This window comes from Cnephaeus nilssonii (assembly GCF_951640355.1).
Source record: "Cnephaeus nilssonii genome assembly, chromosome: 18".
In the NCBI taxonomy this organism is placed as follows: domain Eukaryota; kingdom Metazoa; phylum Chordata; class Mammalia; order Chiroptera; family Vespertilionidae; genus Cnephaeus; species Cnephaeus nilssonii.
The window spans coordinates 40,700,958-40,715,618 of record NC_137089.1 but is presented as its reverse complement, the minus strand read 5'-3'; the positions used below and the strand labels follow the sequence as shown (position 1 = coordinate 40,715,618).

The 14,661-nt window shown below is 44.0% G+C and overlaps 1 protein-coding gene and 1 pseudogene across 2 annotated transcripts in view; one reads left to right on the top strand and one right to left on the bottom strand.

The window, feature by feature from the left end:
- Positions 1-717: 717 nt before the first annotated feature.
- Positions 718-14,661, bottom strand: part of KCNB2 (potassium voltage-gated channel subfamily B member 2) — a gene marked incomplete at both ends in the record, with an annotated part of 315,420 nt that continues 301,476 nt past the window's right edge. The window contains one exon of the mRNA XM_079796675.1: positions 718-2,874. Within this exon, the coding sequence (XP_079652801.1) occupies positions 718-2,874 (2,157 nt within the window). The remainder of the gene's footprint in view (positions 2,875-14,661) is intronic.
- Positions 6,704-7,529, top strand: LOC307114336 (glyceraldehyde-3-phosphate dehydrogenase-like; annotated as a pseudogene). Its single transcript has one exon. The product of its transcript is annotated as a glyceraldehyde-3-phosphate dehydrogenase-like (transcript).

The window sequence follows — 14,661 nt, the reverse complement described above, 5'->3', positions numbered from 1 at the left end:
AAACCACAAATGCCATAACGAAGCAGGGGCAAAAAAAGAAAAAAAAATGCACCCTAGGAATGATATCACAAGGAAATAAAAATACTGTATTCCTCTAAACAGATGTACTTAGAAGAGTTTTATAACCCAAAGCAAGACATGGGAGATGGTTTAAGAAGAGGTTGCAATATTGCAACAAGAAGTCTGTACGCTTCCCCCAGGCGGGAGCCCGAAGGAAGGACCTGTGCCTCAGAAACTTGTTCCCAGAGGTTCTGGATGCCTTTGCACCCCAGGCCCCACTATTCACAAAGTTAGGCGTTTTGCAAGCTCAGAGCACACCTTGCTCCTCGTCCTTATGAACACATGCAATGACATTTCATCCTTTCATGTGCAAATTCTAAAATCCACTGTAACAGAAAAGCTGCCAGTTGAAAAATCCGTCTACAATTTGAAATGAAAGGATCAAAAATGTCAGACATCGCAGAATACTGGTTCCTAGCAGAGCTCTCTTTATTTGGTCACCGATCCTCAGTCATTTTTGTTTGTTTGTTACAAAAAGCAGTCTTGACTCTTTATTTAAACAGTACTTAAACTAAACTGCTCATGCCATGCAAAAATAACATTTTATGCACTTTTTTTGGGGGAGGAGGCGAGCGTCCCATGTGTTAGTTCACAGGCATTATTAACCGTAATTTTAAGAAACAAGTTTTTTTTCTTTTTTATTGCTTTTGTAACTAGTCACATGCTGGTTTCACGTGTGGGACAGTAACCTGTGTCTCCTGGGTTGGAATGTGTTTCTGGGGCAAACAAGTGGTTTTCCATTTTGCACCCTTCTTGACTACTGTCCTTTTTAACGTCAGCCACGGCGTGGTAAATGTCTTGCCTACAGTTGTGACTTGTGTCCTGGGGGGAGGAAGAGCCGGCACAGGCCTCTTCCCTTAAAGGGTCTCTCCCATCACTAGGCTTATCGGCAAAGCAATTCGGGCTGGAGTCGGCCTGCACGTCCTGCCGGGGCCCTTGCAGCTCTAGGAAGTCATCGTCTTCCCCCGTGTCCACCTCCGTGAAGCTCCTCCTCTCTCTCGGTGGGAAAGGAAAGAGTTTCTGCTTGGGAAACCGGGGGCTCGGCCCTCGGGTAGGTCCCTGACAATGTGCCGAAACCTCAGTCCCCAGCAAGGGCCTGTCTCCCTGTGGGGGGGTTTCTTCTAAGAGGATGGTGCTGATGAGCTGCGGGGTGGTGATGGGAAAGTCAGCCACCGTGACCGGCAGAGGCCTGGCCGTGCTGGGCGGGGTCTGCGGGGCACTGCCTCTGTTTTCCTTGAAATTCACTTTGAACGACCTGGATTTCAGGGGCTGGCTGCCTCTCAGTGAGCTCCTAGGGCTCTCGGGGGCACTGTCAGCTGGCCCCGGGCCGTGGAGCCCGCTTTGGGAACCGCTGGCATCGAGGTGCCCAGTTATATTGCCCGGGGCATATTCTAGGGAGGCATCCCGGGCCGCAGGGCCTTTCTCTCGGGCGAGTGTCAGGAAAGGGGGGCCCCTGGCTCTCTGGGGCTCCTCGGTGCCCGGGAGGTCGGGCGGGAACCTCATCTGCAGGTGCGAAGCGGAGGGCGGCGGCAGGGGCGACCTGTCGGTCTCGGTGAAGTCGGTGGCGCAGCTGGTGAAGCTGTCGATGCTGGAGGTGCTCTTCATGTCCATGACGACCTCGGTCGGCGCCACGGCCAGCTGCTCCTGCGGGCACACCACCTCCTCCATCTCGATCTCCTCTTCGTAGGCTGACGGCCGCTCGGGCTGCTCCTGGCCGTCGGCGCTGGGGTGACAGTGGGGCTGTGTCTTGGTGATCTCGTTGTACAGCATCTCCAGCTTCTGCGCGCTCAGATGCTGTGGGCTGGAGGCGGAAGTGTTGTTCAGCTGCTCGTGGGAGTCTTTTTGGCTAACCTCCTGGTACTTGTTCTCATAAGACTTGTTGGAGCTGGTTTCCGACAGAGCTTTCCTGGCCCACTTCCACCGGCTGGGAGACAGGTGATTGTCGTCGGTGGGGTCCTTGGCCTTGGCCTGCTCTCCGGTCTTCTCCACAGCCACATCGATCAGCTCCATACTTCGAGCGAAGGCGTCTTTTAAGTTCATAGAGACGATGCTTCCATTCCTTTTGGCCCGCTCGAGAGCCTCTCTCCTTTTCACTGCCTTCTCCTGGCGTTTCTGCTCCTTGTAAAACTCAGAAAAATTGTTCACAATGATTGGGATGGGAAGGGCAATCACCAGAACCCCAGCAATACAGCAGAGGCCGCCCACGATTTTGCCCAGTAATGTTTTTGGGTAGATGTCACCGTAGCCTACAGTGGTCATGGTGATGGTGGCCCACCAGAAGGATGCCGGGATACTGGTGAACTTCGTTGCGTCTTCATCCTTCTCCGCAAAAAACACCAGGCTGGAAAATATCATGATCCCCATGGCCAGGAACAATATCAACAAGCCCAACTCATTGTAACTCCGTCTGAGGGTGAAACCCAGAGACTGCAGGCCTGTCGAGTGCCTGGCGAGCTTCAGGATCCTGAGGATCCGCATGATGCGGAAGATCTGGACCACGCGCCGCACGTTCTGGAACTGCAGCACGCTCTTGTTGGACTCCGTGAGGAAGATGGTGACATAATAGGGCAAGATGGCCAGCAGGTCAATGACGTTGAGTGGGCCTTTAAAGAACTTCCACTTGTTTGGCGAGGAGAGGAAGCGTAACAGGTACTCCATGGTAAACCAAGCAATGCACACCGCCTCCACATGTGCCAACTGGGGGTTGTCACTGGCCTGTCCGAATTCATCCGTCTCCTGAAGCTCCGGGAGGGTGTTGAGAGACAGAGCAATGGTGGAGAGGACGATGAACAGGATAGACACAATGGCCAAGATCTGGAAAAGAGAAGAAAGCCCAAGTGAGCGAATCCTCTTGGTTGCTTAAGGCAGCTAGGACACATGGGTTCACCATTCTTTAGAGGATATGGATTGCTCAAAGATATTCCAAGAAGGTAACTCTGCGACCTGAAATTCCCGAACTAATACAAAGATAGTCACTTTTTATGAGTTCATTGCACTTAGAAGCCTAATGTAGTATATACATTTAAATTCTAGGGCCTAAGTGATTTGAAAAACATCCATTCTTCCCTTCATTGCCCATTGTTTTTAGGCACATTTGTGGGAATAACCACCCCTTGGAATAGTTTTGGGGGAGTAATCATCTCTCCTCTCTTAGTTATTGGTAATTTTTTTCTCTTAATTCCCCGGTGTTTTCTTAAGTGAATTGCCATACGCTAGAAAGGTTTCATGGTTTCTAGAAGTTTTATTCTACAACTAAAATCACAAATGCAGACCTACACTTGCAGAGATAATATGGCACCGAAGACAAGTATTTCTCTTTCAATGAATCCTACTTATGTGGTTAGCACTGGTGACAGAATTGCGTCAGGCAAGCCTTCATCCTGGGATGTGTGGACCTCTGGGCAGCCTCATGTGGGGAAGGAAGGTGATGAGCCAATTTCATTCAGTCCAGGAAGGTTTCACAAAGAGGAGCTTGAAGTCTGTTCACGATGATCTGGGCGCAGGGCAGACACAGGCAGAGGAGTAGCAGCCCGAAGTCAGATTGGGAAGGCTCAATAATACAGAAGACAAGGGTCAACTGAGTGGACTTTAGAGTCAGACATCCTGGGCTTGGACACTGTCTTTATCGTTTACTGTGTTATTTAACCTTTCTGAGCAGTTATTTAACCTCTCTGTGTTTCAGTTACAAAGCTGTCGAATGAAGCTAACAAACCCAGTCATTTCATGGTGGTTGTGAAATTTACATGGCACACAGACATTGCTAAATAAATGAAAGTTCCTTCTATTAGTAGAGGCTGAAATGAACAGGACTTCGGTCTCGAAAGATGAAGGCCAAGAACAGGTATGTGGGGGATCTGTAAAACCACGTAAGATATAGGCAGCCCAAGTGGATTTCCTAACCTGAACCCAGTGTTCCAAGTTGATAAGGCAAAGCATGGAGATCAAGGTTTGAGGGCAGTGGAAGGAGGCACTTATTTGCTTAGTAAAGATTGTGTACCTAGAGCACTCAATTCTTGGAGGAGGAAGAAACCGGAAACCTCCCTTACCTAGGTAGGTCTGGCCTGGTTTCATCCACCTTTGTCAATGACCTTGGGAAGTGTCACTGGTCTTAGTTATTATTTGTACTTCTGACAGTGACAGCTTAGAGATTCAGCATCTAGTATACATTTCAAAAGACAGTGATTAAACATCTTGAGGCCATACAGTTCAGTCAACATCAGACTTTGAAAAAACTAGTTTATCTCTAACTGACATCAGGACTTCCAAACTTCTTTTCTCTTGTTCTTCTTTCTTCCCCTTCTCTTTATCCTTCCAGGCTCTCTACTTCTAGGTCATTCTTCTTAGCTTTCCCCCTTATGCCTCCTTTGTACCTTTCATTGTTTTCTCTTCCAGCTCCTAACTTTCTTCTTGCTATAAGTAAAACTATGATATGATATATTTCAGAATGTGTTGCAGTTGTTACCAGGTGTACAGGTTAATAATGCAGATTTTTTTCAATAGATGGAGTTACACATATGTTGATATATATGCAATTTGATATGTATGCTATTTTGTTGTATTGACAGCAAGCTTGAAAACTTCATATGTCAAATTTTCTAAAGGTGTTAACATAGATATTTTTACACTTAAAAATGCTGAATTTCATGCCAAAAAAAGGGCATTTGCGGCAAGTTTTAATTCATTACTTTGAAGGAAAGTGCTGCTGAAAGTTATCGTATACTTCGGGAAGCTTATGGTGAACATGCTCCATCTCAAGATACTTGTGAACGCTGGTTTAAACGCTTTAAAAGTAATGATTTCGATGTGAAAGACAAAAAAATGTCCAGGTCAACCGAAAAAGTTTGAAGACCAACAATTACAAGCATTATTGGATGAAGATGCGTGTCAAACTCAAAAACAACTTTCAGAAAGATTAAATGTTGCTCAGCAAACAATTTCCAATGATTTACAAGCAATGGGAAATATTTTAAAGGAAGGAAAATGGGTGCCACATCAACTGAACAAAAGACAAATGGAAAACCGAAAAGTCATCAGTAAAATGTTACTTCAACAGCACGAAAGAAAGTCTTTTTTGCATTGAATTGTGACTGGCGATGAAAAATAGATTTATTTTGAGAATCCCAAATACACAAAGTCCTGGGTTGATCCAGGTCAACCATTAACATCAACTGCAAGGCCAAATCGCTTTGGAAAGAAGACAATGCTCTGCGTTTGGTGGTATCAGTAAGGTGTGGTGTATTATGAGCCTCTAAAACCAGGTGAAACCGTTAATACTGATTGCTAACGAGAACAAATAATCAATTTGAACCACGCTTTGATCATAAAATGACCAGAATGGGCCAGAAGACACGACAAAGTAACTTTGCTTCATGATAACACACCATCACACACTTCAAAACCAGTTAAAGACATGTTAATAGATCTTGCCTGGGAAGTATTAACCCACCCGCAGTATTCACCAGACCTTGCTCCTTCAGATTACCACTTGTTCCGATCGATGGCACACACACTTTCTGAGCAGCACTTCAAAATGTACGAAGAAATGGAAAACTGGGTCTCTGAATGGTTTGCCTCAAAACAAGAGAAGTTCTATTGGGATGTGAAAGATGGGGAAATGTGTAGCTAGCGATAAACATTACTTTGAATAAAGCACTTTTTATGTTTCTCTCGAAATTATCGTGTTTTTCTTTGATTACAAAATCCGCATTATTAACCGGTACACCTGGTAATTAAAGATTTATGGTTCCTTAGTTTAAAGAACAGTATTTAATTATTAGTTCTTTTACATTTTTTCCTCAAACAAAACTAAGTCCTTTTTACTTGAGTACACTTCAGATTTTCCTTTAAAAATGCAGATCAATGAATTACAATAAAGGTTCTCCTCACCTACTCTAGGAGAGTCTGAAGGCTCAAGTTGGAAATCCCCTCTCAGGGGGTTTATTAAAGGCCAGTTGGGAATGCTCACCTCGAATGTCTACCCTCAGAGGCCAATGGCAAAGTGACATTTACTATATTTGGTCACTAAAATACTCCTTAGGAAGCATTGGTCAGAGATGCCATCTACTCTTAGGCTCTTACCACAAGGAACTAGGTCCCTCTGTATTTTCTAGGCAGTCACACTATTGCTAATATACCTTAATATTGGGATGGCTGCCAGCATTCTTGTACTGATCATCCATATTCTAGATTTTCCATATCTTATCTGTTCACCTGTCCATTTTGGATGTATTTTACTGATGTTTATCACTTCAAAGAGCAAGGAGAAAATAGAAATGTAAATGAAAGCATTCTGTTATCTTCCAACCTTTTGGACAAAGAACAAAGTGCAAGGTCCAAAGAGGACCTTCAAAATTCCTTGACTTCACAATCAGAGTGAGATTGGAGGTCATTTTACTTTGGTAGATAATTTGGGGAAACACTAAAACATTGTATTATTAATGCAGTCTGTGGTCCAGTTGATGGCAATGTAACAAATATGGCTACCTTCAAACTTGAAAATTTAGCATGTGCACAACCTGATTTGGAGTACATTCTTGAAGAAAAATAATTACTAAAGAAAAACAACAACAACAGATTCTCTGCCCCTCCTGTTCGTCAGACAGCCTCTCCTCCTGCGCAATGCCAGCCACAACCCTGAGACACCATGGTGAAGGTCAGAGTGAATGGATTTGGCCGCATTGGGCGCCAGGTCACCAGGGCTGCTTTTAATTCTGGCAAAGAGGATATTGTCGCCATCAATGACCCCTTCATTGACCTCAACTACATGGTCTACATGTTCCAGTATGAACCCCCTGGCAAGTTCAAAGGCACAGTCAAAGCTGAGAACAGGAAGCTTGTCATCAATGGAAAGTCCATCTCCATCTTCCAGGAGCGAGATCCCGCCAACATCAAACGGGGTGATGCTGGTGCTGAGTATGTTGGGGAGTCCACCGGTGTCTTCACTACCATGGAGAAGGCTGGGGCTCACTTGAAGGACGGAGCCAAGAGGGTCCTCATCTCTGCCCCTTCTACGGATGCCCCATGTTTGTGATGGGTGTGAACCATGACAAGTATGACAACTCCCTCAAGGTTGTCAGCAATGCCTCCTGCACCATCAACTGCTTGGCCCCCCTGGCCAAGGTCATCCATGACAACTTTGGCATTGTGGAGGGACTCATGACCACAGTCCATGCCATCACCACCACCCAGAAGACCGTGAATGGCCCCTCTGAGAATTTGTGGCGTGATGGCCGAGGGGCTGCCCGGAACATCTTCCCTGCTTCTACTGGCGCTGCCAAGGCTGTGGGCAAGGTCATCCCTGAGCTGAATGGGAAGCTCACTGGCATGGCCTTCCGTGTCCCCACCCCCAATGTGTCAGTTGTGGTCTAACCCGCCACCTGGAGAAAGCTGCCAAATATGATATCAAGAAGGTAGTGAAGCAGGCATCAGAGGGCCCCTTTAAGGGCATCCTGGGCTACACTGAAGACTAGGTTGTCTCCTGTGACAACAGGGTGGTGGACCTCATGGTCCACATGGCCTCCAAGGAGTAAGAGCCCCCTGGACCACCAGCCCCAGCCCTTAGCTGCTGGGAGTCCTTGCCCCAGATCGACCCCCCCAAACACACTGAGAATCTCCTGACCATGGTTTCCATTCCAGACCCCCTGAAAAAGGGGAGGGGCTTAGGGAGCCCAATCTTGTCATGCACCATCAATAAAGTTCACTGTACCCAGACAAAAAAAATAAATAAATAAAAAAGAAAAACAAACATTCAAACCCTTAGGGGCCCCCCCTACTCATGTTAAAGAAACCATAAGATATTGACGTGCATTATTCATGTTCAAATTCAATCTGCCAACTGTAAAGAAATGGCTTATTTTTAAATATCGTGTGAAACTTGGAGTTCTTCCAGAAAGACAACCCCCTAGGGCAGATTTTCAATATATACCGAGGATGATGTGTGATGCAATAAGCCAAATGTAAGCTTATTGTCTTATTGCAGAGTTTCTTTTAACACGATAAATATAACAAATGTGAATTTTTGCTCTAAGCTATGGGATACACTTCCCAACATGGAGATTTACTTTAGCACAGCAAACCTTTAATGGCATTTAGCTATTGCTTCATTTATCATAACTATGCCAGAGTAGGGCTTTCAATTCTGTCACCTCCAACAACTGGCCTCCAGGGCTCCGGCAAACGGACCCGTGTTTGTACAGGGCAAAGGAGATGCAAATTATAAACGGTTATCTGTGTGATACTACTGGTCAACCCCCTGGGCGATCTGGATTAGATCAACTCTAAGGTTCCTTTCACCTCTAACACTTGGTGATTCTCTTTCTAAATGAAAAAAATTTGCTAATTCCAGTCATGTCTGCAAACCAAACCCAGGACAAGTCACACCTGGTCCTTTCACTTAGGTTGAATTGCTAACATCCAATTTTGTTGCTTAGGAAACTCAAATGGGAAGGCTTTGAAAAATATCACGCTGTGCATGTTCCAAGCATTGCGTTAGTGGGAACAGACATTATTTCTGGATGAAACTTCATCCCTTTTGAATCGCCTGATAATGGTTTTAATTCTTCGCTTAGACATTCCTGGATCACATGGAGTTAAGAACAGGGCCCCTAGCACTTGCATTAAGAGGTACCAAAAGATGGTTGCATTGATTTCTCTGTGTGATAGGAAGTCAAGCAGTTGGAGACTTGCCTCAATTTGCCAACTTGTTGATTTTATGTCCTTGAAAAATAATGGGAGTTTTTTGGTGGAAAGAATGCAGGACAAGGAACCAAAACCCATGGCTCTACACCCGCTGGCTGCTGGGACCATTCAGGTCCCACTTCTAGCCTCAGTTACCAAATCCTCAAAATGAGGTGCCTCCCACTTGCCTCCCTGTCTTCGAGGTTGTTAGGGATCCAACCAGATCCTGCACCCTAGGCCTCCTATTATATGGAAGTTGGGGTGAGTGTAAGAACAGCTGGGGATGTGCCTGGGATAGCCTTTGGCCGGAACTGAGAGGAAATAAAAAACACAAACTGTTTCTCCCCATTGAAATACAATTGCAGACCTCTTTAATGCTCATATTTTCAACACTTTCCAACACATCCTCTCACCCAAGCAGTGGTTTCCATGCCAAACCCAGATGACTATAGTTTATTTGCCTTAGTTCAGAACCATCTAGCTTGCCAACAGTATTTAAGAGTTGGACTGAGGTCGTGTGTGTGTGTGTGTGTGTGTGTGTGTGTGTGTGTGTGTGAGATATATGAGTGAAGGGGGTCAGAGGGTACAAACCTCCAGTTATAAAATAAATAAGTCCTCGGATGTGACATACAGCATGGTGACTAGAGTTAACAACATTGTGTTATATATTTGAAAATTGCTGAGAGAGTAGACCTTAAAAGTTCTCATCACAAGAAAAAAATTGTAACTATGTGAGGTGATGGATGCCAACTAACCTTATTGTGGTGATTATTTCACAATATATACTAGCATGTGTATGAAATAATTTGTTGGTCACCTGAAACTAATACAATGTTATACATCAGTTATATCTCAAAAAGGATTTGGACTGAGGTTGCATTGGGTGAACTTGATCTGCCTTGTGCCTTAAAACATGTAGAAAATGTTCTAGTTTGGGCCTCCTATGTGATAATCTGCTTTATAGTCACTGATATTCAGCACTCCACAGAAACACACGGAAACTTCTGTGCCTTGCACTGAAATTAGCACAGGTACTTTCTCCCACCCCTCTTCACGAACCTCCCTCCCTCCTTTCCTCCCTCCCCTCTTCCTTCCCTCCCTTCTCAAATACATGCTGAGAGGTAAAAATGAGTGAGTTATACAGCAATTCCTGGTTTATCTTCTTGGGATATAATATAATTTTAAAAAGCTTGATCAGCAATAGAAAACAACATGGGGAAACACAATGACTGGAATTTTCAGGAGAAAAGAACTTGTTTAAGCTGATAGGAAGGAAAAGGCCTGCGATAAGCATCATTAGAAACATGACTAATTGTCTCCTTTCAGGAAAAGGACAAAGCACAGTGGCATTTCTGAGCCTACAAACCAAAGGCCGAACTAGTTGTTGAAGGAAGACGTGGGGAGTTGGTAAGAATCTCATGCGTTTCATCCACCCATCTTCTATTCCCAGCTATTTCCGAGACAACTTCTGGGTATAGAAAACCAGAAAGTATATGCTTTGATTTGCACCAGAGGAAGAACAGTCTCTGACGGAAATTCTAGCATCTGTGCTCTTTGAACACATGGGCTCTCCTCTAAGGCTGGTGGCCTTGGGTTTGTTTGCCACTAGTCCTTTCTTCTCTCAGATGTTCCCTTGGCCCTCCCAGAACGAAAGAGAGTCCATGCTCAAGAAGTCTCAGCTGATTGGCATAACAGCACACATGCGAAGAAGGAGTCACTAAAAGGTTCCGTTGACCTTTACTTATTCTGGCCCTATGGGTACCAGGAACCCAGAAGTTCTCTCCCTCCACATCTGTGGGCTGTTGGATGAGGAGTTTGCAAAGACTTAGTCATCCACCACATGTTGATGTCAGTCCTAAGCTTGCATAATGCCTTTCATTTTGGTTGAGGGGTGGGGAGAGTGGGGAGGGAGGGAGGAGGAAGGGAGGTGAGAAAAGCAACCAGGTGTACATATTTACCAAATTCTTCTTTTGGCTTTTTCTTTCTCACATACAAAAACAATTCTTTGAGAGGAGACGTTCTGGTTCTCTTCTGACTAAAGATAGCGTTTTGATATTTTCTCGGTATCTCCTGAAATAAACTGCGTTTCGCTCCCCGTGATGTATTTCTGTGTTTGAAAGGATTCGATTTTAGGAAGCAAACCATTTGGCAGAAGGCTGGTGAAGGGAACGTTAATATTATTCGTAGCAACTCTGCCAAGAAAGGAACAACAGAGAGATGGAGAGACCTTCCATCTTACACCCACTCCAATGATCCAACCTCTTTCTAGGTAATTTGTTCTTACAGAAGTCTCCAGGAGCCAGAGAGCAGAGAAACAGAGACTGGGTCAGCTTGGAGGAACATGAACTCCCTGTCTCTGCCAGCTCCTGAGGGGCAGGGACTGTGGCTCTTCTCTCTGTAGTCTGCTTAGCCCCCCTCCCAAGAAAGCACAGCTAAGAGCTCAGACTCCCCTCTTTAGTGCGAGAATGATAGACCTGGGGGGAAGCACATGAGTGGAGTGCATCCTTTGAACAGAATTTCATTTAACTGGATACCAAGACTGTAAAAAATTCATAGAGCACTCAAATCAGACGGTATTTTTGAAATACTCCATTTTTCACTTTATAAAGAAATAAAGATTCAGGGAGTCTACTAAGTGCCTGGTGAGGGGAGGTGGCTGAAATATGGGACTTAGCTTTTCTGGGACTCAGTAGTCCCATCTAGATGATGTGGAAAATACTAGACAGGCAGCATTGTATTGCGGACTGTGTCAGCTTGTCCAGGCTGTGGTGCCCAGTTGCTTGATCAAACACCAGTCTAGAAGTTGTGAAAGTACCTTTTAGATGTGATTAACGTTTAAATCAGTAGACGTTGAGTAAAGCAGATTGTCCTCCAAAAAACGAGTGAGCCTCACAGAATAGCTGAAGGTCTTAAGAATGAAGACAGGTTTTCCAAAGAAGAAGCATTTCTGCCTCAAGACTGCAACACAGAAACCCTCCCTGAGTTTGCAGTCTGCGTGGCCTCTCTGTAGACTTTGGACTAAAGATTACAACAATGCTTACCCGAATTTCCAGCCTGCTGTCTTGCCCTGTGGATTTCAGACCTGTCAGTCCTTAAGGAATTGCATGGCCAATTCTTAATGTCTGTCTGTCTCTCTCTGTATACACACACACACACACACACACACACACACACACACACACACACACACGTATCATTCTATTTATCTATCTATTTTATGTAAGTATACATGTGTATATATGTATACATATTTTATTGATTCTGTTTCTCTAGGTATCTCCAATACAAGAACAAATAAGAGAAAATATATGATAGTACTTTGCAAGCTATGAAGTGCTAAAATTGTTAATTATTAACTTATTTGAGAACTTCCCAAATCATACATCTATTCCTGTTGGGCCTTAAGAAGAATCCAGTTCCTTATTCTGTGTGTGACCCCCAGGCCTAGAGGAGTTTGTCTCAATGTCCTACAAAGAGCACATTCACGTGCATGGCATCATTAGGAGGCCACGAGGGCAGATGGTGCGAATGAACTGAGAATTCCCTAAGTTGGACTTTTCTTAACAGCTGCCAATCTTCTAAGATGCTGCCTCTTCCACTTAGCTGAGCTGAAGGGAACCCAGGACAGTGAGCAAAAGGAAAATATAGATGAACACATACTACTTTCCAAAACCACAGGTATAAGTGGTTATGTTAATTATATGCTATTTGGATCCATCCCCAGTGAAGTTTGCTTGATTCTCACTTTGAGACCCTTGTAAAGACTGTTTTACTTCCATGTGTTTTTTAGCGAGTTTTCATCCTTCTACTCCTTGTCACTCACTCTTGGTGGTTGAATTGGCTTGAATTTCCCCCTCCGCATTCCCCTTCATCCCACCAGTCACTACCTCCTCACTCCCACTGTCCTCAGGGGCCCACATTCTGCCACTTCCCCTGCAGCCCTCCCTGGGGCTCCGGATCCCGTGGTGGCCCGCCTCCTCTGGATGCTCGTAGTCTTCGTTCCCTGGGTTGACCACATAAAAGGATGGAAGGTGTCCCTGACACATGGTCTCCCTCTGCATTCTTGCCTGCACTCTGCTGCCCACCTGCAGGATTGCCAGAGTTAGGAAACAAAAATACAGATGCCCAGTTATATTTGAATCAAGTTCTTTTATGGGACAAACCTATACTAAGAAAGTATTTGCTGTGCATATGAAATTCACTAGGCATTCTGTATTTGATCTGGCAGCCTTACCTCCGTGGCCCCGAGTCTCCTCCTCCCAGAGAGCTGAAGTTTGAACTCAGAGACCTGGAGATCTGGAGTTGCTGGGATGGGGTCACGTTAACGGCAGCGCTCCAGAAGGAGGGGGGACAAACTGGCATTGCAGGGAGTCTCAGCTTCTGCCTAACAGCACCTCCCAATCCACTGTCTCTCCCCTCCCTCCTTTCAGCTTAAGTTGGCCAGAGTTTTGATCAGGTTCTGTTCCTCCCATAAAACCTTACAACCTTCTTAAACAATAATTTGATAATTTCATAGGAGATAGTTTCATCTCTCAAACAGGATTCTACAATTACGGGAGGCAATGACTACAGTCTCACACAGAGCAGGCCCCGCACTAATCTGTCTCAAATAAATAAACAACCAAAAAAGAAGGGAGAAGTGCAAGGAACTGGAGAAAATGAGAATGATGTTCAATGTAAATTGGACATTGAAGAATCTAAATATTTTTTAATCTCCCAAAAATAAGAGGACAGGTTTTGTAGTCATTTTCTGCTGCTTCCACATGGCCCAAAGTCAGCCTGAAAGTTTTAACCTCCAACAGATTTTTTAACAATAGAAATTCATATTAAAAATTGCCCATTTTTTCATAACAGACCAGTGACATAATTTTTTCAAGTCCACTGACATCATCTTTTCCAAGGTTTAAGCTCTTACTTTTTTTCTTAATTCTTTCTTTTTTACATTACACTAGCAAATGGCTTTTTTTCTTCTTCTCTTTTTACCATATTCTTTGAGAAGCCTGCTTTTGACTGCGTAATAGCTTGGGCTTCACCTTCACAGAAGGATCCACTTTCTTAAAGAAAAGTGCTGTATTCATTCTAGATCACTTTTTTTTTTTTTTTTTTTTGCTGAGTGTGATTGGAACCTGCAGGGAATCCAACCAGTGAAGGAAGTGATTGTTCCATGTATAGATCTGGGTAGTGTCAGGTTTGTGCAATAAAATGTGAAGCCCCTGAAGAGAATGAATAATGCAGACTATCCATTAAAAATTACTTGCATGCATGTGCACACAAACATACGCAAGAATACATACAAATACACACACATCATTGTTCCTTGTAGCTGAAAGGAAAGCATCACAGGAAAATAATAGAAAACTCCATTAAAGTATAAACTTAAGAATGTTGCATATTCCGTTTAATGCTTATTTATAAGCATAATTTGTTAAAACAACTTGTCCATGTAAATACACACCTTAGATTTGTGCAGACCTAGGTCAAAATAAGCTTCCCTCCCTTTTCTTCTTCATATAAATTTTCTAGTTCTTAAATAAGATAATTTATATCAAGCAAAAAAAAAGTTTTTTTTTTTTAAAAAAAGGTAATTTTTTTTAAAAAAAGGTAATTCTTAAAAAAAAAAAAGGTAATTCAGCCTGGCTAGTGTGACTCAGTGGTTGAGTGTCGATCTATGAACCAGGAGGTCACGGTTCGATTCTAGGTCAGGGTACATGCCCGGGTGTGGGCTCGATTCCCAGTGGGGGGTGTGCAGGAGGCAGCTGATCAGTGATCCTCTCTCATCATTGATGTTTCTATCTCTCTCTCCCTCTTCCTTTCTCTATGAAATCAATAAAAATATATTTTAAAAAAAGATAACTTATGAAAACCTGAGAGAGAAAACACAGATTTTGAACACTTAACATGTTTTGAACACTAGAGTATTTTCAG